The sequence below is a fragment of the Ursus arctos genome, unplaced genomic scaffold (genome assembly GCF_023065955.2).
Source record: "Ursus arctos isolate Adak ecotype North America unplaced genomic scaffold, UrsArc2.0 scaffold_36, whole genome shotgun sequence".
NCBI classification, from domain to species: Eukaryota; Metazoa; Chordata; class Mammalia; order Carnivora; family Ursidae; genus Ursus; species Ursus arctos.
Genome location: NW_026623050.1, coordinates 1,292,984 through 1,316,783, shown reverse-complemented (window position 1 = coordinate 1,316,783; position 23,800 = coordinate 1,292,984). Strand labels below are relative to the sequence as shown.

The following is a 23,800-nucleotide window of genomic DNA, read 5'->3' as shown; positions in this document are numbered from 1 at the left end:
CCCTCAGCCTTCTTCCATCTTCTCCTATCTCCACCTCCCTCCCCTAAACGTTCAAAAAGTAAAAGATCAGGCCACAGTCTCTTACGTCTGGACTTTTGTCTGTAAAACCGTCCCCTTCTAACTCTTCTACACGGACTCTTCACGCTTCCTTGTTCATATCATTCTTCAAGTCTCGAGACAGATAGCACTTCCTCAAAGACTGCCCCTAACCCCCCAGTGCACGGATGTTTCCAAGAGCCCCTGGTGGGTATCATTATCACAGCGCCTACCAACAGTCATTTCAAAATTGCCGTATTAGCCCATAGGTTTCCTCCACTAGAGTATAAACACTGTGAAGGCAGGAAGCGGGTCTTATTCTTGGTGTACATGCAACATCTGGCATATCGAACTTTGTTCAGCACCCTTGCGGGGAGCCCATAAAAGTTCTGAGAAGTGTGTACCTTTAGCAGGAAACATCTGCCTTACTGTCCTACTTTCGTGAGGTTTCAGGAATGCTCTGGACTTGTCCCTTTCCTTTAACATCTTTAGCTTTACTTGAGATGCTAAGGAAAGGTGTTTTTCCTGATTTTATTGAAACCTTTTCCATGACCAGTGTACTTTCCCCACCTCCCTGTAATTATTTTACTACTTTGAAAACGATGGAGGCAGTACTGTAGTCTGAGAGCCCGGATGGAACACCTTCTAAGAGGCTTACCACAGAACTCCACGGCAATCTACGTCGGAAGAACTCATGTATATTATCGCCTACTCTTCTCCAAAACTTTATCAGATTCAGTACTGGCTTTGATTTTCTTTTTTTTTTTTTTTTTTTAAGCTAGAAAATGAGAAAGTGCTGCTGGGCAAATGAGCCTGGTAGCAGCTCCTGAGAGAGCTGCTCAATTAGAGTTTAAACAACTTGGCTCTAGATGGATTTCTGTAAACTTCACAGACTTAGACGTGGACCAAAACCCAGCACGCGTGGAAGGAGGTTTGGAGCGGGAGTCACCTTTCTTCAGCTAATTGCTCATCACCACTAACCACAAAAATCATCACTTATGCGCCTACGGGGAGGGGATAGCCTAATAAATCACATAATTCTATACTTTTGCTGAGTGAAATGAATTTTTGCACGGTGAAAACCGGGAGAGCACCACACAAGCGCTGACTTCTGATTTTTCCCAAACTGGGCCAGCCCAGGTTTGAAATGACTCTTCTTGTGAGATTTTCCTCGGTGAAGTCGATTCTACTGCATTCAGCTCTCTTCAAGAGTCACATTGCATTGGCAAATTTCAGCCCTCCAGCACAATGCGTCGGACTTGGTTGAGACAGGCACCACAAGGTACATCCGCTTATGCTAACCCCAGATTAGAACTGTGGCCTCTCGAGATTCCTCGGGATAATTCCTCTGTCACACTGGTACCTGCTGGCAGAACTTCAGGTATCTACACACACCTGAAGCTTACCCCACTCTATCAGAAAAAAGCTCTCACCTCTTTGCACCTAGTTATCTATAGCTGCCACTCAATGCATTCTTGTAGATATTTACGGTAGATTCAACCTAGTAAGTATTTGTCAGACGCCTAAATTACAGACACTAAAAAACAGACAACGATGAGTTCTGGGCCTCAAGGAGCAATGCTGAGCTAAGGAGTAATTGCTCACTGATATCTACGTGCAAGGCCGAAGAAGATGTGTCATGACAGAGATTCAACCCAGTGCTCCCAGGCTTCAAAGGAGTAAAAGACGAGGAAATAAAGACTCCATAGAAGAAGAGCCATGTACGATTGTGCTGCTTTTTATCTTTTTTTTTTTAAGATTTTATTTATTTATTCGACAGAGATAGAGACAGCCAGCGAGAGAGGGAACACAGCAGGGGGAGTGGGAGAGGAAGAAGCAGGCTCATAGCGGAGGAGCCTGATGTGGGGCTCAATCCCACAACGCCGGGATCACACCCTGAGCCGAAGGCAGACGCTTAACCGCTGTGCCACCCAGGCGCCCCTACTTTTTATCTTTTTTACCCTTTTACAAGAGTGACTCAGGCTCATTACGTCTAATTGAAAGAAGTAAAAATCTCTTCAATCCTACCACCCAGAGATAATCAAACATTTATATATATATATATCTGATATTCCAGGTTTTTCTGTGTCTATGTATATTTATATTTATATATTTGAAACTAAATGTTATTTTAAACATGTTTGTAATATAAAGCAGAGCAAGAGTATTTTCCAGTGCCACTAAATTTTCTCCTATACACTTTCCATGGCAGTGTATTATTCTGTTTTAGAACTCCAGCATAATTTATTTGACCTTAGTCTGTACCTTTGGACATCTACCAAAAATTTTGCTATACTTTGTTATTACAAATGATTTTAAGTAAAATAGTGATACATGTCCTTATCTATTACCTTAGGATAAAGTTTCCTAGAAAGATTATATGTATTTCTAGGGCTTCTGATCTAGAAAGGTCAAAGTCTTGCTAGCCCGTACTGCACATTTGCATGAATAAGGAAAAGATGTCCCCTAAAAGTAGGCACAGCACCCTGGGGAGACAGCTTGACAAGCACATGACACCTGCATGTGAATTTTTGGGAAGGTGTCCTTTACAGAACACAATTTGGTGAGTCGAGGGCAGTCGAGATATGGGCCCCATCATACGTAGAGATCTTAAACAGAGAATAACTCAGTCAGCCATTCGTGATAGTGCCGAGGAAGGTTTGATCCATTTATACCGCTAGCTCTATATACACAGTTGGCAATTCATGTCTCCTGTTTGTTGTTGTGGTGGTAAATTACCTGCAGTGTCTTGTGCAACTTTTTTTCTTTTTTTTTAATGAAAGGAGACCAGTTGCTCTTTCCATGTGGATTCTGAAAAGCATGTTACCTATTATGTTGCAAATATATATATGTTGCTACTGGGAGCTTTTTTCCCAAAAGGGCTTTTATTTATTATTTCAAGAGAGTATTAGTAAGACAAAACAAAAGATCTATAGAAAGGTTAGGACAAAGATAGTTCCAGTTAGAGAGACATCGGATGTAAAAACACAGCAGTGAGAGGGGCGCCTGGGTGGCACAGCGGTTAAGCGTCTGCCTTCCGCTCAGGGCGTGATCCCAGTGTTATGGGATCGAGCCCCACATCAGGCTCCTCCACTGGGAGCCTGCTTCTTCCTCTCCCACTCCCCCTGCTTGTGTTCCCTCTCTCGCTGTCTGTCTCTATCTCTGTCAAATAAATAAATAAAATCTTTAAAAAAACAACAACAACAACACAGCAGTGAGAAAACACAGGGTGTGTTTGGAAAACACTGGATCTTGAATTAGATCACAGAGTATGTGTAGGGGGAAGGTCATAAAAGCATGGTTGTAAAAGACTGGAATTAAATTGGGTCGAGTCTTAACTCACTTGAAAATGGGGAGCCATTTCTGTTTTTGCGTAAGAAAGTGATACAATATGACCAGAAGTATAGAAACTGGTGGGGCCTTGGGTGTAGGATGGACTGGAGGGGGAGTGACTGGATGAGAGGTGAGCAGACCAGCTGGGAAGCAAAAGGAATACTCCAGGTGAGTTACCTTAACGCCTGTATAAGTGGGGCATGAGGATGAAAAATGGAAGAAACACGAGACACAATTTAGTTGAAGGATAGAGAGGAACCAAAGAGGAGCACAAGCCTTGTGCCTGAATGACGGAAATGATAATCTCCTCGGCAGAAACAGGAGAAGTTTGAGGAGGGGGTGGGAGATGATTCATTGCAGAGACACTGAGAAGGATTAGATGAGGAGGAGAGGAGACAATATGGTAGATGTCAGCTTTGCTTGTCTTCTGGAGGGAATTATAGGAAAACACGGCCCTGGTACCTTTACTTTTCTTCCCTTGGTGCCTAGGAAAAACCCTGCTCACGTGGGCAGCTAAGAAGGACTCCTGACAACAGTTTCCTGAGACTTTTCCCCTTCGCATTGCTTGCTAGATTTCCCAACACCTTACAACAGTACCTCTTTCTTTGCAAAGTTAGGACTCCTTGTTCTCAATCTAGTGAGAAGGAATAAAACATAGCAGATTGTGCTGAGGTGGAGTCCCACCGAAACTTTTATTTCTCATTGCAAATGTAATTGAAGCAGAGAGGATAGAGTTCAAATTCCACTTCTTCACCTTGTTCACAGATGAACATTACTGATAAGGTATTGGGTATTACTGCCTCTTAATTTCCTAAATCTTGATCTGCGGCCCAGAACTAGTTTCAGATACAACCAATTACTGAATGGATATAGATTTCAGAGACCCTCACGATCTGGTCAGAAGGCACCCAGATAACCGGGGGTCTCTCTAAAACCGCTTATTTAGCAGATTAAGACGCAGTAGTTTGAGAGGCAATGAATAATGCTTCTCTTTACAAGAGTCAACTAAACTTTCTTGGCTTCAGCGTTCCCATCTGTAAACCAAGGAAGCTGGAGCGCTCTCAAATTCTATGTTGGACTTGAAATCCATCCATCCATCCATCATCCAATTTCTGAATGCCGACAATGTGTAAGAGTTGAAACCCCATTAGTGTAGTTTTCCACATAATGCCACTTCTTACCTGATCATAGTAACGCAGGTAATATTTCACGACATAGTCCACCAGATTAATTCCATTATCCTAGGTTTAAAAGAGAAGCTTAAATGAAAATCATTCACACGAGACTGCCATGTTATATAGTTGAGTACTGAAATCTCAGGTTGTGACCCTAATACTTTTAATTTGTGATACCTGGGCCTGATTCTGTTTGTGACCGGCAAGATTTTACTCTCCCCTCTTTGTCCCATCACTTTTTTTTTTTCCTTATGGCATCTACACAAAGAAATGACATTCTGCTATTCTTTGTGGGGTAAAAAACCAAACAGATAATCCATAAGAGCTCTGAGGTAATGGCTAAGACAAACAAACAAATACACACACTGTCTCATTATTTCCTGGCAGAAAGCCAAGACAGGAGGGCGTGGGGGAGTGCCGAAGGGAACCAGGGACTAGAACAGAAAACCATCCCTCCCTTCCCACCTTTCAAAAAATGTGTGTTCTTAATGGCGTGAAAAACAATCAGGACAGCTTAAAAGGAACGCCGTGCCACTTTATGACCCTACGAGGCCGGGGGCAAGCAGGCCCTCCCACAAGGCAGCCTTTGTGTCTTGTTCACATGGGTCTAATTCTAATTTGCCTGTGTGTTTCCCCTCCCTTTACTCCCCTGCTCCCCGTGGGATGCCTAGATATGGGCTGGTTGTTTCTAAAGAGGGAGCTCTGCAGGGGTGTGGAGCCAAATGATAATCAGGCTCAGAGAGTTTGACAGTAGACCCCCAGCCCGATTGTTGTGGGCAAAAGAATAATTCAAATGCTCAGCTCAACTGGTGATTCAACGTTGCTCCCTACTCAAGAATGAGTAAATTCCAAGAAGCCAACACTAAATTCAAACAGATTCAAGCCCTGTGCTCTGACTGATACTGCGTTGTACCTGTTTTCTTCCCTCGTTACAGTTCAACATCCAACTGTGTTCTCTTAGAGCAAAACCAATACTGGGGGTTTTATCATCTCAGTAAGATCAAACATGAAAAACATACCTTTATTCAAAAGTCAAAAGAAAGCAAAGAAAAAATGTATTGTTAGGGGGAGAAAGAAGATGAATGGAGCAACCAAGAATTTTTTTTTTTTTTTTTAATTAAAGGTGTAGAAGGAATACGATGGCAAATCATGGAATCTAGTTATGAAAAATAAATACCCGACTTTTGACGTCCTTGAGTTTGGGCAGAATTTCTAAGCTATATCCATCTGCTTGTCCCCGAGTCCTATTTCCTCCGTTCATATAATTTCCAAAAGCCAGAATGAGAGCTAAAATATCCTTCACACTCTTCATGTGCAGCAAGCCCTGTGACGGCAAACACCGATTATTACGGAGCTGAACTTCAAAGGCGCCTACGCTCATTCAACAACAAATATTTACTGAGTACCCATCAGGCTGTCTGGTGGCATGGTGCCAACTGGATTGGCAGGTGGTGAAATGGAAAATACACTTTATTAAGACATAAGAGTCTTAACAAAAATACATTAATCAGTCATCGTGTTCCATCCTTTCAATGAATAATGAACTATTCATGTCTTAATACTGCAGATTAAATATTAGTATTTCTATTCTTCAGCCAGTTTTATTTTTTAAATATTAATTTAAAATATCTGTGAATTGCAAAAAGAAAGTTGTTATAGTCAGACTTTATACTTGGTGACTTCTAAGCAGAAAGCATTAGTTTAATATCATGTGAAGATCTGTTTTTGGACAATGTGTCTATATAAACAGTACCGTTAAATGTAGGATAGGTTTAATAGCAAATCTATTCCTCTTTAACCCTGGGTTTACTCCTCAGAGGTAAACTACAATGATACATCTCAAGGCCATAGGCTATGTTTACTAAGTATTTGCTGCTATGTCTCTTACCTTTAACAATTTCAGTCTACTTAGGGTTTCCTTCACCTTCTTGTCCCATTTCTTTTTTCTTTTTTTTCCTCAAAGTGCAAATTTTTAAAATTGCTACCTTTTCCCCCTTCTCTAGAGTCTTAGTTGACTTTATTTCTTTTATTTTAGTGTAAAGAAGGAAAGACAAAGGCAGCTCTAGGCCAACCTCTCTTCCTGCCCTTTAGGGTGTTATTAGAGTGTGTCTATTATACCTGGGAAGTATCTATACTTTGTTTACTGAAATCTTTTATATTTTGGAAGGAAAAGAATCACGCCTTCAGGTAAGAACTAAATACCACAATATGTGTGGAGAGGATTATCATGTTCTCAAGGACATGAGTCATTGTGAGAAAAAAACAAGTATTAGAATTTACAAGGAATACCAGTGTTACGGTAAAGCCAACAAAAATGTATTTGTCCGCCATCCATGATCATAATCATTTATTTCGCCTATCCAGTGTCTAGGATCTTTTTATGTCACTGTGTAGACACACTTCAGATGATCCGATGCAGGGGTCTAACGCAAAATCTCTTGCAATCCAGTCGGTCTAGCAGCAAACACACTACACTATTTAGGTTGGTTTTGAGTGTCTGCAATATCTAAGAAGACATCTGCAGAAGCGTCATTTTTCCTCTCTCTCTCCCTCACTCACCCGCACGCACACACGTCTTCATGCTTAGGATGATCATAAAAGCTACACTTAAAAAAGCACACAATTTAAGTCCAAAGGTTTTCTACAAAGGGACTCCAGTTGATTCTCCCACTCCCTACTTCCTCTTTCACCCTCAATAAGGGCAAAACTAGTCTCTAAAATTAGACCGCAAACATACCTTCGAAGCTCTTGTGATGATCTCTACCTTGCGGTGCAAGGAGGTGATACTCTCCGAAAAGACAGATCTGAAGATTATGCACTGGGCCCGTTCAGCAAAATTTGGGATCTGGGCTAACTCGTGTAAAAATCTGCAGAAACGAATAGTGAATCATCTAGCTTCATATATGATCACAAAGGAAAAAAAAAAAAAAGACAGCTAAAAAAGACTCATCTTACTTGACATTGTCAATTTAACAATTATAAAATATATCCCACAGGCACACTTAAGGAACTCCAAGGGTCTGTGTTCTATTATTGACAACAAAGCCATTTTTCAAATGGGTTTCTATGGTGATACATAAATGTATGGTGTACAAATTACTTGAGGACAGAAAGTTAATGCAATTATACTGTACCACAGCAAGTTATCTCCTCCTATGCAACTAGGAGATTAAACCCAAATAAAAAGTGTTACCTTTAGTGTATGAAAATAAATACATAATGAACTCCCTTAATAATGCAGAAAGGGTCTATTTCACACAGGCAAAGTCAAGTGAAGGCTGGAGGCAAATGTCTGTAGAGAAATGACAAAATGTCTCTTCCTGAAGTGAGAGGACTACGATTTCTTGCTCACTGAATTAGAGAATAGTCTATAGAGGCCCTATTCCACATCAGCCTACCTAGGAAGACAGAGTTCACAGCTCAGTGCGTGGAACAAAGCAGGCACTCATTAAGCGGACATCAATCTTAAAAACTATGGTAAGACAGATTTTGAAAGCTAAAGGTGAGTACTAACCTACACACAGAAGCTCACTGTCTGAGCAGCTGGGCACTGGTACCCTTTGCAAAATTAAGTTGGAAGAGCTACATACTCTCCAGGCCAACCACCAGAAGAGAGGGCATAAACTAAAATGGGCGGAAAGAGTTGGGCATGGATTCAGAGAAGGAGAGAATCCACTAACAGCTATTAAATTCATTTTGGGGCTGAAATGATGATTACCTGATATTTCTGAAAGTCTCAGTCAACGCATAACATCATTACTTTGACATTTTGCAATCTCTCACCAAGAATGCTTTTCCATAGGAGCGAAGCTGAACCCTTCTTCGTCCCACACCCAAAGAAGTTTCCTTAGCTTATACTCTGTGCCTTTTACTTTGCTTTTTTTAGGGAGACTTGGGTTTTAATAAGATTCTAATTACCAGCTTTAAAAATAAATTATCCTACATTCAGATCATTTATAATCTTTTTTCTTCTTTCCTCTTCCTTTTTTTTTTTTTTTTTTTTTTTTTTTTTTTAAGTAAGCTCTATGCCTGAGGTGGGGCTTGAACTCAAGAACCTGAGATCAAGAGTAGCCTGCTCTACTGACTGAGCCAGCCAGGCGCCCCCTTCATCGTCTTCTTTTTTTCTTTTTCGTGACACTGAGATGAAGCAAGGAATGCCCATAAAAGTAAACATACCTTTGTTTTAAAGTTCCGTAACTCTGATTATTATGAAAACCATGTGATGGGATTTAAAAGCGAAGACCCATAGGAATTCTGAGTGAGGATGAGATGAAAAATTATACTTTATATGTAAATTGCTTCTTACAGATTAGTATTAAACCACTGATTCTTTTGTGGTCGGAATCAGGGGTATCACCACGCTTCACAAGTATAAGCAGTGAAAAGTTTGTGGGACCGGGGGCATCTGGTCCTGAGGGGCGTGTTGTACTTATTCAGATAATGCTAAGAGCTACCGCGAGGGTCACGCCCGGCCTTTCTCCTCTTCCAGCAGGGACCGCCAGACACTCTGCCCGAAGGAGGACCCAGATCCGCAGAGTATGTGCACTTTCTAGTTTAAATAAACACAGTGAATGAATCATTTTTGGAGACCGCGTGAGAGAAGATACAGATCAACACCTCAGCTCACCAACAAGGACACACGCGGAAAGAGTGAAATGCTGGATGAACAATTACTTATAACTAGTCTCAAGAAAAGGAGGCTTAGGGCCGATAGAAAGAGACATGGCCATAGGCTCACTGACTTAATGTTACCCAGGAAAGAGTAAAAAAAGAACCACAAGGTTCTCCAGGATCAAGCTTTACCGGGATTAGGAATTGGACTAGAAGGTTTCTCAGAGAACCTTAAAGATCCAGAGTTCTGTGCATGAGGAAGGGACTGAGACACAGAGTTCAGAAGGGAAGTTCCAGAATTTTACATTACTTTTGGATAGAACTGTTGGGAATGTGTCGCTGAAAATTCATACCAGAGTGTCAGTCACCAAGAATGTTAGTCAGTTCTTTAGACAGGTATGAAGTATTTATGGTGTGTCAGGCACCATGCTAAGACCTGAGAACAGAATTTAACTTACACACAACTCCTTCTTGACAACCTGGAAAATAATCACCGATTACCGCGGGGTGTGGTAAGTATTATCAGTGATGGGGCCTATGAAAGCCACGTGCAGGGCATCCAAGTCAGCGCCCTGGACGGACCATGTCAGCCAAGGTTCCCCGGAGCCCTCTGGCGCTGGCGCAGGACACACGGGAGCAACTGTCAGGGGGAGCTCAGGCAGGATGAATGGTATTTGTGGGGGAAGAGAACTAGAACTCAGATGCTAAAGTGGGGCTTGGTGTTCTTACATCAAGAGTTTGAACTTTTCCTGAATGAACGAAGGGTTTTAAACAGGGAAGTAAGTGATTCTTTGGGTTTTTTGTTTTAAAAGCCCCATGGCAGTGGCTTGGCTGATTAGCTGGAGGGGGCAGCGGAGTGGAGGTTGGAAGGCCTTCTGGCCGCAGCTGCGGTGTTCTAAGAGGGCAGGCAGGGGTGAGCGGAGAGGAGCCAGTGCATGAGAGAGGTACTCCAGCGGCAAGAACCGGAGTAACTGACCAAACCCAAGGAATGCTGACAAGCGTCCGGGATGACTTGCAGGTTTTTGGCTTGCACATCTGGTAGAATGTGAAGATAAGAATTACTGGAGACATACATTTGGAAAAACTATGATTTTGTGTTACTTTCTGTCCCAAAAGAGCCAGGCAAAGGCTTGAGGGAGAGCACCGTAGCTCCTTCCCTGTTTATCTGGAAGAGTACTTGAGGTGTCAGTAACCTCAAAGGCTGTGAGGCCAGTGTCTGATAAATATCTGGTTCCCCTCAGCTGCGCTTTATACCCTCCCCACAGGGCAGGGAGAAGCACTCTTACAAATCCCCAAGCGCAGGTCTTGGACACTGGGCCTCGGTACTTACGAACACGTATAGATTGATTTCCTTTTGGACTGGTCTAACTTTACACCCGAGGCCAGTTATAAAGAGGACTAAATAACCACAAAGAAGCCACAAACTGGGGACCTGCCCATTGTTTCCCAGTGTAGGCTTATTTTCCCAGGAACGGCTGGCCACTCCAGTCCGTGTTTAGGAGAGAAGCTCAGCACACGACATTGTGTGGGTTCCGCAACTGTGGCAGCAACTCGGCTGACAGGGGGAACGATGCAACGTGGCCCACTGTTTGGAGGGACTAATAACATTCAGTCGATGATCCCCTAGACCCCCCCACGGTACCATCTCAGGTGTGTGTGGACAAGGGCCGCGTACACAGCATAAGGTATACTGTTCTTCTACAAGGGGTACACTAACCGAACCTCGTTTCACCAAGTCCATGTGTTTTCTTCGCGAGGGCCCTGAGGTAACTGGGGACCCTAGTGGAGCATCCCAATAGACTGTACCTGATGTCCTCAATCTAGGCCACGAAAAGCGTGTGTTTGGCCTCATCGAACCCAAGAGAGCCTCACTCCACCTCCCCACCATCCCAAGGCAGAATGCAAAGAGTTGAGGGCCATTCTTGGAGGGAGTGGCTCTGACAGCCCGGGCCCAAGCAGACGACCTCTATGGGAAATGGCATTCTCAATCTGGCACTGGGCTGCGAGAAAGCTGATGAGGTGAGTGAGGAGACCACCCTCTCCATGCTATCATTTACAGGACTGGGCATCACAGGGATCTTAGGAAATCGCAATGTTGAAACTATAAATGATTCACATTTTCCAGTATGTAAAACATGCTTATAGTCAACTAACTTGGAGCTGGTGGCAAGGAAATTGCCAGGAAATCGGACTCCGGCTAAAATCAAACAGATGTTGCTCTATGCAGGAGGTCAAGGGCGAAGGTGAAAGTCACTCAGGCTTGAAGTCCCAACCTCTGTGCAACCGAGCCTGAGCACGTCACCTCACCAGGACAACACGACAGTCCTCTGTGCTGTCAGTGATAGCTTAGCATCTTTGGGGAGCCACTGCCGTGACTATTTACAAACTTGGAAAATGCTCTCTTATCCAGATCATCAGTAGAGAAAGCAGGAATCATAAGTTTATCTGTTAATTACCTGCCCATACTATGTGTTGTGGCAATTAATCTTCAAAAATAATGCTAGAAAGACATTAACCCAAAAGGAAAAGGGGAACACTTCCCATAGCAGAAACCCATTCTTCGTTTCACTGGGTCAGCCCCTCTCAGAGCAGGGGCAGGAGTTGGCAAATTATAGCCCACAGGCCAGATTCAGTTCATCATGTTTTTGTACGGCCCACCAACTAAGGATGGTTTTCATATTTTTAATGGGTGAGAAAGAATCAATTCAAATAATTCAAAGAATCAAATAAACTACTGATACACAGTCATGCCCATTTGTGTACGTACTGTCTATTGTTTACGTACTTCTAACAAAGCCTAAACTATTATATGATCCTTTACATGAAAAGTGTATGAACTCCAGGCTTAGAGATCATTGCTCAGTGTGACATAGTTGGTACTACCCAAATGCTTGATATGTCCTATTGTCCTTGTTGAATGTTTATGTTTCCCCAAGATTTATATGTTGAAATCCTAACCCCCAATGTGATGGTTTAAGGAGGTAGGGCCTTTGGGAGGCAATTATGTCATGAGCGTTGAGCCCTCATGAGTGAAATTAGGGCTCTTAGGAGAAGAGACACGACAGCTTGCTTCCTTCTCTTTGCTTTCCGCCATGTGAGGATACTGAGAGAAGTTGGCAGTCTGCCTAGAAGAGGGTTCTCACCAAAACCCAACCATGATGGCACCCCAATCTCAGACTTCCAATCTCCAGAACTATGAGAAATAAATTTGTTTCTAAGTCATCCAGCTTAGGACACTTTGTTAGAGCAGTCCAAGCTGACTTAAGACAGTTTTCAAATACTCCCCACGGCCTTGTCGGTGTCTAAATATCCCATTATTAGTCACTTCACGTCCAGTTGCTAGCACCTTATGGGAATTAATTTATTATTAGGAAACATGACCTGGGAGTGGACCACAGGACTGATCAGGTGCAGGAACTGGCAGGGAGTAGCTCAAATTGATGGGCCAGAAGGGCAGGAGAAGCCCCTTTGCACTGACTGACAACAAGCCTATTGTACTGATAGCCTTCACGAACTAACCTAGGGCAGGGTGGGGGTGCGGTAGAGAATGGTTCCTGGCCTCTGTTCCACGTGAGAACAATTCATCTAAGGTTCCCAAAATGATCACGAACCCTTGCCAATAACTGAGTAAACCTAGAAACCCCCCATCTAGTCATTTTGTCCAGGCAATCCAAGGGCAGTGGGCATTCTAGTAGACCCAGGGGCAAGCCATGAAAATTTCAATACAAGCCACGGAAACTTAGATGTCTCTAGGGCTCACTTGTTGCCCTAAACCTGACTGCTCAGTTTCTGCTGTGTTTTCTATCCCCTGCCTCATCTCCAAGCTGAGGGGAGTGGTCTGAATTGGACACGAATGAAGCATTCAAGGTAGCGACAGGCAAAGAATCCCTCTGTCCACTCTGGACCCATTCCACATCCTCAGTCCTGGGCCGTGAAAAGGTAGATAGGGTCCCGGGGCTGCAGAGTCCCATACGCTTATCGGCGGCATGCAGACCCCAAGAGCCCAGCCAAGGCAAGAGCTCCTCCATTCCCCATCAGAGGTCTAGGTTTTCAAAGACCATGGTGCGACAGCCCAACCCAGAGAGCAAACAACTCTAGACAGCGACTAGAGAGAAAAACGAGCAGATGCGAAGAGGATGGAAAGGTCGCCTGTCCATTGGGCAGAGCAGGTGGAGGGATTTGGGGGGAGAGCTGGCATGTTCAGGCTACTATTACTGGATACAACATTTAGGAAAATCAATTTGAATTCTGTGAGTCTGCCATCATCTTTTTAACTACATCAGCAGAACCTTAAACAGAGCAGTGCCTTCCTCCTTCCTCAGTTACCCTCTTGGCCAGAATGTTTAGTCTAGGAGGAATTAACAAGCTGCTAGAACGAGAACAGCGCATCATGAGGGGTGGGGAGAGGGATTGAGACATATTAGATCTAGCAGCACAAATCCCCCAGCTGCTTTTCCCGGCAGTCAGGTCATTCTGCTGCGTGCAGTGGGTCACGGGGAGGATGGAGCTGTGACTTAGCTCACTGCACAGTCGAGGTGTGATTACTCAGAGCTGGGAGGCAGGCGGGCAGAGATCGCACTCGGCCTTTTGGCCTAACAGAAAAGCATTCGAGCATCCTTACTGCTCGGGTTTATCCAGCAGCTTCAGTTCTTCTTCTTTGGATGTCTCGTAATACTTCCTTATTTTAACCAGTTCGTCCTCTTGGGCTCTCTGGGTTGAAACAGAAATCAAACAAAGCACAGAAAAAATGAACAATGAGAATCTGTCTAAAGCAATGTGTCTCCAAGTGTGGTCTCTGGACCAGCAGCACTGGCATCACCTGTTTCTAGTTAGAAATGCAAATGATTGGCCCTATCCCGGTCATAAGAAGCTCCAGGGGTGGGGCCCAGCAAGCCCTCGAGGTGATTCTGAGCCATGCTAATGTTGGAGAATCACTGGCTAAAGCAAGTGGTCCTAACAAGCAACTGCAGGGGGGTCCAGGACGTAGGACTGCCACCTTCAAATCCCCGTCTCTTCCCATGGAAGCAGGTTATCAGTTGGTTGTCCTTAGTATTGATTTCCCGGCCCTTAGAACAGCCTCCTAACTTATGTATGCTCCTGACTTTTTAAGTTCTAGTCTCCACCTTCTCTTTTTCTGAATTGTGTGAACACTAATCTGTACGGCTTTTTGGCATTTAAGTTACATTATTTTCTCAATTTGTCCAGTGATTTCAGTTGCAGGCAGCTGTCCTCGACTGTGAGCTAACGAGTACTGCCCACGTGCACAGTCCTGAGCTCACGGCAACGACAAAAAGCATCTAGAAGGCACTCAGCCGGGGCGACGGGGTGGCTCAGTCCATTGAGCATCTGCCTTCTGCTCAGGTCGTGATCCCAGGATCCTGGGATCAAGTCCTGCCTCGGGCTCCCTGCTCAGAGGGGAGCCTGCTTCTCCCTCTCCCTCTGCCCCTCCCCATGGCTCCTGCTTACTATCTCTCTCTCTCTCTTTCCCTGTCAAATAAATAATAAATAAAATCTTTAAAAAAAAAATAGAAGGCACTCTGCCTTTTACAAAGTCCTTCAATATCAATTATTGTATCTTTGCTTTTCATATGATTCTACCCAGGCTCATACTGAGTACTGGATAAAGGGCCTGACTCAGAACCTTTCTTTCTCCCACAATAACCATGCTGCCTTCCAGGTAAACAATGCACTATTAGCTCCCAATGGCCTGGTATTTGTGCATCTTCCTGTCTATTAACAAAAGCCTTACTGATGGAACGTGAGAAGTTTCCACCCAGTCGTACTAAAGAACTCCTGATACATACAAAGGATGTGAAAATGTGTAGGGAACTGGCAATGCCACTAGGTTCGGTTATCACACTCTGGAAATTTTCTATAAGGGACTTAAGGTCCCAGGGGACATAGCATTGAAATGAATCTTTTTTTTTTTTTTAACTTGGTGACCAGAGAATGTTATAGAGCTCCAGGCAGCTCCTGGGGAAATGCCGCTACTTCAGTAAAGAGAATCCGGTTCACTCTGTTTTCAAATCTTAACAGAGTCAATGAATCAGAAATGTTAACAACCATGGGAATTCTAACTCTCCCATGTCATCCTCTCAAGAGAGCCTAACAGTTCTACTGGTTATTCCACATATAACCCAAATTTAAAGACCACCTATGTGTACAACACTGTTTATTTTCAAAATAAATTGCTACTGCTACGTATATCGAATTCTGTTTTAGTACAAAGACCAGATAGAGCCCTTCATAAACCCCATTGTACTGATGATCAGACAGGCTTAAGGAATTTAACCGGTCCGAAGTCACTTAGCAGTCAATGGTAGAGTGGGACCTCAAATCTACAGCTGTCTGACTCTAAATCCAAAGCACACACCCGCCATCTTATACTACTTCCCACATCCAATGTCAGTAGCTCGTCGGATCTGAAAGCAATCATCCAAGGTGGTATTAGTATTCCCACTCCTCAGAGCAAGGCACTGCTGTATGCCAACAGTAAGCTGGTAGCGTAGCTTCACTCACTCTGACAGTAAGCCACAGGGCTGGGTTCCATGGCCTAGAAGGGGCCTCCGCCTTGAACCACCCTCCCACGCAGGTGTGCAAAGAGATCTGCTAACCCAGATACCACAGTGGGGTCGGAACCCACCGCTTTTCTCAATCTGCTCTCATTTGAGTGTATGTTTATAGAAACTATGCCTTAATCTCTCCCATGCTATGTCAAAATCCTTACTGCCAAAGAACATGAATGGCTTAGCGATTTTGGGGGGGGGGCAGAAGGAGTCACATATAACCATTTTTTAGACCTTAACATTTTTTTAATTAGTGAAGATATGAAAATCTGAAAACTCTGCCTCTGTATGTCTTTGATACTCACATTTTCATATAAGGCTGCCAGGGTCTCCAGATCAACCACAGAGTCATCCACATTGAAAATGGCTGCCAAGCACCCAAAGAGAGAGAGGAAAAAAAGATAAGAGGTTCGATTAGACTCCCCCATACTAACAAGCTAGCCACACTCCACATCTAGCTCCCAGGCAATATAACACTGCACTTCCTCACACAAGTTGTGTCTTTCAGCCTGTTCTTGCTCCCTTTCCTCTTGTGCCAGGGGGGCTCCGATGAAAGAAACCCAAATGGTTCCTATCACTGGCCTGAGCCTTGGCCCTGCCTGGTTTAATTCCTCAAGTTCTGTGTCCTTTCTGCAGTTTAATTTAGGCTCCACAGGACAAGTGTTTGTGCTTTAAACCTAAATCAGTTTGTAGGTTTGAAGCACAATTTTAAATCTTTCTTCCCGGCTGGTAATTGAAGAGATTTAGTACCTAATGCACCAGAACTGACTCTTGCCCATTACCAGGAAGAGAGAAGAAAAGACAATGTTGGCAAATTAAATGAATTCAGGCATGTGATTTTAGGCACCTTTCCATGGCCACTGCAAACATCTTGTTTGGATTAAAAAGACAAGAAAAAGCGATAATTGCATCAATGGCAAATTAAGATTATGGAAACCTCCCATGAGTTAGTCTTAAGGCAAGTCCTCATTCCCATGGTTTTATTAGGATTCTACTTGTTGTTCTGTATCCTAAGTCATTTAGCTGTTCACTAATATGATTATGATTTCACCTAGGGAGATTCCTTCCCATATATACTGGGATACAAACTTTGAGATTGTAAAGCCTTAATGGATTTGGCAATCAAAGTGTTTGAAATAGGCAGCTCCACATCTTTAAATAATTATTCAAAACTAATAAGGTTTGTTCTCCCAACCCCACCTCCCTTCTCTGACTTTACATTGTGAAATTAACCAGCACGCTAGTAAATTTTCTCCGTGGCAGGCTAATTAATTTTATTAAACCAACCAGTGATATTTAGAATGCCTTAAAATTTTGCTCGTCAACCATTATTCTGTTCATTGGCATTACACCATGTTTTTTGGAGAAGGTAGGGATCAAGGTAAAGGGCAGGTTCCTTTCAAACTGTTTTTGCGCCTTCTGTAGCTGAATCATACGAACCCCTTATACAATTTTAACAAAGTTAATTAACTGAGCTAAGATCACGTAACTTCACAGAACACCGAGAAATGTACTTAAAATTCCTTCACAGGCCAACTTCTCTAACTGAGGGTTAATCAGCAAGCTATTCTTAGATATCGGAGAGTGGGGAAAGAAGAGGTTAACATGCTAGTGACAAAAGTTGGCTCAGATTCCACTAAGACAACGGGAAATCACACTTCTAAAAAGCCCAATCTGAAACCACAAAAGAAAAATGTAGTTTGAGGGAAGGATGAAAGAATTTACCCTTGGAGGATGATTATTTTGTGTGTGGAGCTCATATGAATTCACGAATTTATTAGAAAGACCATGAATGTCTACATGTCATGTGCTTTAAAAAAAAAAAAAAAGCCAGGAACAATGCCTCATTTATGTCAATTCCAATATTCTCCTACAAAAATTGGCCAACAGGAATGCAACAAGAAAAGGTAAAGTTCTACCAACAGTTTCCCAGACAAGTTCTCTTCTAAACTAACCCTACATCGTAGGCACTCTATCTGAACTGCAAGTTTAGATGTAACTGACTGATCTCCACTAACGAGAAAGAGATGACCTGTGGGTTGTTTTTCTGGTGAGCAAATATTTGGTTTTTAAAAGTTAATCAGTCTGGGTACCAGATATGCAGTTTGACAGGTTGTATGGGCAGCCAATTCTTCTCTAGCATGCTAGGCAGCACCGAGAAAACATCTAGAGGACGGGACTAGAGAATAAGCGGGCTCGAGACATTTATTCATTCATCCGCCCAGCCCTTGACTAAATATTTGTTGAATGTGTATTAAGTTCTAGAAACTGTTCTAAAATGCTGTGATTATATAAATCAAAAATGTGTTAGAGGTTCAAAACACTTGATCTCAGAAATTTATACTGTAGCTGAGGGGACAGAAAATAAACAAATAAATGATTTAAGATAACAAAGTACTGTGAAGAAAGTAGAGAAATGAGCAACATTAGGTAGGCTGGTTGATGAAGGCTTCTTTGAGGAGGCAACAGTTAAGCTGAGAGCTGAAGAAGTCAGTTCTGTAAATGTCTGGGAGAAGAACTTTCCAGGGAGGGGTAACTGCAAAAGGAAGTTTCTTTTTCTGATGAAGGAAGAAGTTTAAGGTACAGAAAAAGACCAAGATGACTGTCACTCACTATGTGATCCTGGCAGGTTACAGTGTCCAAGCCTCAGCACATCCATAAAATGGGTGTAATATCACATGTTGAAAATATTAAGTTGAGGCATAGGTATGCTCGGCATAGCACCTACAGCATGGTATGAACTCAAAATGGTACCAGTGAACGATATCTATTATGATTTTAAATATACACACGGTTAATGTGTTTTAATGCTTGTTAATGCCTTATCTCCTTTAACATCTGGAAAGAATTAGAGAAAGCCGACTATGGAGTAGTTTATGTTATAAATGAAACTTTCCAGAATTCATGAGCGTTTCAGATAGGAGTCGTTGCTATTAAACCCATTTGGTCCTTCACAAAACCCTGCTAGAAGCCCAACTTCAGGAGGCATTATTAATAGTCAAGGTATACACACAAATAGTTATAATTATAGAAAATAATGCCTTAAATGTCTTAAGAGAAATACAAGGTACCTTTGGGTCCATTCAGAAAGTCAACCTCATCTGCATCTCCAATTTCCATCTTTCCCACCAATCTACTGTTCGTTGTAACAACAACGTTAGTTTTTTAAACCATGGGTCTCACCATTTTACTTTGATGTTTACAATACCTCATATGTCTTTCCTTCAGGTAGCAGGTAAAGTTGAAACGCCTTGGCCTGATGTTTAAGCCCATTCCTCTCTGGCCCCAAGCTACACTTCCAATCTCATCCCTTACCACTTGCACTTCTCCCAGATACCCTGTGCTCCAGCCTCTTGGGGCGACATAACCATGGCTTCCTCCCTTCCTATGCCTCATTCCCCAAAGCCCAGGGGAAAGGTTTCCTGCCCTGGAAGGAACCCCTTAACCTTCAGATTCTGAAGTCCTCCCTCTTCTCCTCTTCCGTGGCCATGCGTGTTATTTTACACAGGGGAGGAGGGTCTAATGAAGAACCTGTGTTATGGTGTGTAGCCGAACAGAACAGTTTCCCTCCTCTGTTGGACCACAGAAGCGCTGTAGCCAGAGATCATGTCCATGCATCTTGACAACCCCAGCACCCGGAATGGCACACGGGGTGTGACAGGAATAAAAAGTGTGTGGATGGGATAGAAGCTACAGGAATCCCCCAGAGTCCTTCCGTTGGGTATCAGGAAAACTTCCTTGATAAAGAGAGCATGTGGTCTTGAAAAAGAAAACAGAAACTTTAAAAAGGGATAGGATTTTGGCAGATGAAAATGTTGTCTTATGAGGGGTGTATCTGAATTAGGGTCATTTGCTCAGGTCCATTAGTCCCTAGTTAAAAAAAAAAAATCAAAGTTTAGTCAGTCGAGTTGTGTTATCACGCCCTCATCCATACACTCAGTATAGATACACTGTTTGCCTGAATAGTCCGTCCCAAAAAATGATTAAGCTTCACAAGTAAATTTTCTCATTTTCAAGGAAAGAATAAGGAGAATAGCTTTCCCTTCATTCTTAATCTCCAGAACTGTTTTAAACAGCAGTGTCACCTTAGGTAAAAAGGTTATGAGTAAAAATTCATCAGTTATATTGCTTCAGGCAGACATGTGAAACACCTATTTATTAATTACCATTAATTAAGCCAAATTCATTCCGAGCTAGGACGATCTGTAAATTTATAACAAGTGTCAGTGAACAGCAACTGGAAGGATGTGAGACGTTTCAGATGGAGGAAGCAGGGGCAGACAGGCTCACGGAAGAGCACGCAATGGCAGGGAGTTCACTTTTGGCTGGAAGAGAGCATTAATTCTACTTTGGAGCCAGGTCGGGTATTCTGAACGCCGTGATGAGGAGCCTGTAACACACTCCACATCCAGCAGGGAGGCGCTGAGCAGCCACGAGTAGGAGAGTCAACTGAACAGAGTGACATTCCGTAGGACATGTCGAAATTTGGGAAAACTGGTTTAAGAACCTATTCCAGTGAACAAGAGGTAGCCAATATTGTGGAGAGAAGGCACAGGACCAAGGAGCAGGCCAGGACAGAGTGCTAGAGCGCTATCCCTAACTAGCCATGCGGCTGAGGAACCGGAGTTAAAGCCACCTGAGGTTTTGCATCTAGATTTGGAGGAAGAGCTTGGGGCCCCCCACAGAAACAGGCAGAAGGGCTTAAGAGCTGGATGTGCCTGTTGATCTTACCCCAAGAACCTGGGGGAGGAACGGGAGAGAGGAAAACTACCCGTGAAGGAAGAGTTAGATAGACCAATTCAGGGTCAACGCCGTCCACGTAAGGATCTTAAAAACACAAGTCAAAAAGGAAAATAAAATTCAGAGATGGAAGAAGCATTATGAAGAGATATCCTGGTTGAGTCCAGGAGCTTAAGGAAATTACTAGAATTCTATTATTTCTCTTCTACAGAGTAGCCAAGGAAGGTTAGATTACTGGCCAAGGGTCTACAAAGTAAACAGGCAGACGTACTAGGACTCCTATGAGAGCTGTTCTGCACGTACGTATTTCTGCCTCCTATTCACCAAGAACAGTTTAAGTTCCTACATTGGGTTGGAATCAATACCTGAAAATTCTGTTCCCCAAATATTGTCACAGTATATTACAGAATCGATTCTTGAAGGCACTTATCATCAAACTTATAAGCCTTTCATCAACCCATTTAATTAGTTAACTGGTGGTTACAATAGAGAAAGAAATCAGTCACTGATTAAATTATTTTTGGAATTGCCTGGGATCAGGTAGCTCCCTCCATTTTACACTTAAAAAAAAACACACTCTGTCATTCTTGCTCTGTCTCTCACACACACACACACACCTTTTATCTTATAAGTTGGATAAGCGGATACCAGCCTACACAATTCTACAGCACGCCTCAAAGCCCTGATACAGTAGTTCCAAGCCATGCTAGCTTTTGTTCCCATCTGTCTAGGGCTCATTATACCAACACTCCTGCAGATGGTGTCAGAAAGGTGAAGTGTCAAATCCACAAAGGGGAGACCCCAACAAGTCACTGCTACTGCAATATCAATCATTGCTGGTGGTTTTTACTTTTATCTCCCTCTCTCCTTAGTTATCCCCACTCACACTGTCAGTTCAGTTAGAATATTTCACCTACACCTCACAATATGTCGAAAGGAAATAGACACACGCTGTGAAAAGCTGGTAATTTTATTGGGTTCCTTTACCTTTAAAAATCTGTTACTTGGTCAAGTCTGGTTTCTGGGCCCCTTTTTTTGCAGGGAAATTGAGGCAAACATTTTTATGTGGTCCTCTGGTGCCTGCTCTGTACTCCACGAATTACATACCCAAGGATCATTAGAGTCGTGTTTCGCCCATTAAGATATAATAACCGTCAGCAGGGACAAAAAGCAGATCAGTATCGCAGATTGAAACTAACAGGCGCACATAAAAACTACGTGCTTGCTTCAGGCACAGGCCCGGGGTCAGGGTCTCACACGATAGGCAAATTCCCTCTGTGGGTCGGAGGCGGCTTTTCACAAGACCAGGGTAAGGACAGGGAACACGCAGGAGCTTTCTCAGCCTCCAGCCATTTTTAACCCTGAACGCTTTTCTATCCCCGGTGCGCTATTTCCAAATAAATAGAAAATGACTGCGCTTGCTGTCTGAAGGGCTGCTAATTAGGAAGAAACAAGCAGTTACCAAAGGAGCTGTTCTTGTCGACGGAAGGAGCACCTTTGAGCAAGAAACGCGTGGAAGACTGAGGGGGGAGGCACACTCCTCAGTCTGTTAGATTAGCCAAAGCAATCTGCCCTCCAAGGTGTGGAAGATGCCGCAGACAGATAGGGCCGGGCTGGCTGACTCGGCTTGGGCTGTTGCTGATTTTAAAAATCACCTCCGTGCAGCCCAGTTTATGCCTCTTCGCGTCGCCTTCAGTAAGGAGCTGGCGTGAACATCTTGCACAAAGTGGGTGTTTAATAATTGTTTGCAAATGCACGAGATTTATTCTCGGCCCATGAAAGCAAAGATTAATAGGATTATTTGACTCTATTAGTAGAGATTATTTTCTTAACAATGTTGACTTCCAAATGGCCAACGTAAAACTTGGCTGTTTTGCCCAAATTACTGATACTCTTAGGGATTCCTAAATATTCAACTCGTAAGGAAAAGAGAATGAAATGGGGCCCGTATCAAAGAAGGCTTTAGATTTTCAAAACTCTCAGGTAACCTAACCCTCAACACTCCCACAAAGCAACTACCCTGGCCTCTACCAAGGGAAAGGCAAGGATGTGGGGTCATGGAACGAAGCCCTGGTAGAATCTGAGAGCTGAGGAAAGGCACAGCAGGAACATCTCCCCACAGGCTTCCCTCGGAACAACGAGGTCGTCGCAGAGAGGGATGACCAAATTCATGGTAAAACTGGGTACGAGGTGGAAAGCAGGGGGCCTGGCAGAGAGAAGGGTGGACTGAGGGAGAACCTGCCTCCACTGAGAGCTCTGGAACTAGGTCTCTTCGCCATCGTCAGCATGCCTTCTTTCTCCCTACTGGCCCCCACGTCCCGCCTCCAGCACCAGGCACACCTGTGCGGACAGAGGTGCGCACAAGTCCTGGCTCTGTACACCTCTCCAGATCAAATGCTAAGGGCACCAATTACTAAAGCAGCTTAAAATAACCTCTGTCTACTACACCAGAGGGTGGGTATAGTAGGCAGACCTTACTGGGGATGAATACTTAATAAATTAATTGCGGCATTTATTGGGCACTTCCTGTGTTCTAAGTGTTTTACATTTATTTGTAGGGGGTGGGTGCTATTGCCGTCCCAGTTTTATAGATGATGAAACTAAGGCATGAAGTTGCACAGCTTGATTTCCCAAGCTCAGCTCCATAATCAGATTTACTGGGCTATGATTACACTTCTATTTAAAAAAAATATTTATTTATTTATTTATTCGAGAGAGGGAGAGGCAGAGAGTGCATGCGCATGTGAGTGGGGGGAGGGGCGGCGGGAGAGAATGTCAAGCGGACTCGCTGTGGAGTGTGGAGCCGGATGCTCAGTGCTGGATCCCAGGACCCGTGAGATAATGACCTGAGCTGAAACCAACGGTCAGGCGCTCAATGGACTGAGCCACCCAGGCGCCCGATTGCACTTCTTTTATCCTTTATAAGTGTTAGGCTATAAATAATCACTCCACCTAAAATCCTCACCATCTTAAACAAACAAACAAACAAACAAACAAACATCAGTGAACCAACTACCCACAACAGCTTATACTGACACTTGTCTCTAAAGGGCATTGCGTGCTTTTTATATTAAGCAGCAGCCTCCTCGTGGGAACCACATACAGCCCATGTACGAAAACTTCATTTGTGTATTACACACATCCATAACCTCACCGTTATTTAATTATCACTCATACTTGATTCAATTCTACTATGCTATCTCAATATGCATAATAAAACAATCCCAACTTTATCCTTGTCAACTATCTGCAGTTATTCAAAATAATCAGCATTGCAGTTAAAATCACAGCAAAAAGAATTTCTAAAAAATGGAAACGTGGAAACTGAAAACGTATTGC

At 43.3% G+C, this 23,800-nt stretch overlaps 1 protein-coding gene across 3 annotated transcripts in view; it reads right to left on the bottom strand.

The window, feature by feature from the left end:
• FMN1 (formin 1) overlaps window positions 1-23,800 on the bottom strand; it is a 339,089-nt gene that overhangs the window by 131,769 nt on the left and 183,520 nt on the right. For all 3 annotated transcript variants that reach the window (XM_057306184.1, XM_057306185.1, XM_026480077.4), the window contains 5 exons: window positions 16,027-16,088; window positions 13,777-13,865; window positions 7,282-7,411; window positions 5,722-5,868; window positions 4,551-4,610 (listed from right to left, as the gene is read on the bottom strand). In XM_057306184.1, the coding sequence (XP_057162167.1) occupies window positions 4,551-4,610; window positions 5,722-5,868; window positions 7,282-7,411; window positions 13,777-13,865; window positions 16,027-16,088 (488 nt within the window). The remainder of the gene's footprint in view (window positions 1-4,550; window positions 4,611-5,721; window positions 5,869-7,281; window positions 7,412-13,776; window positions 13,866-16,026; window positions 16,089-23,800) is intronic.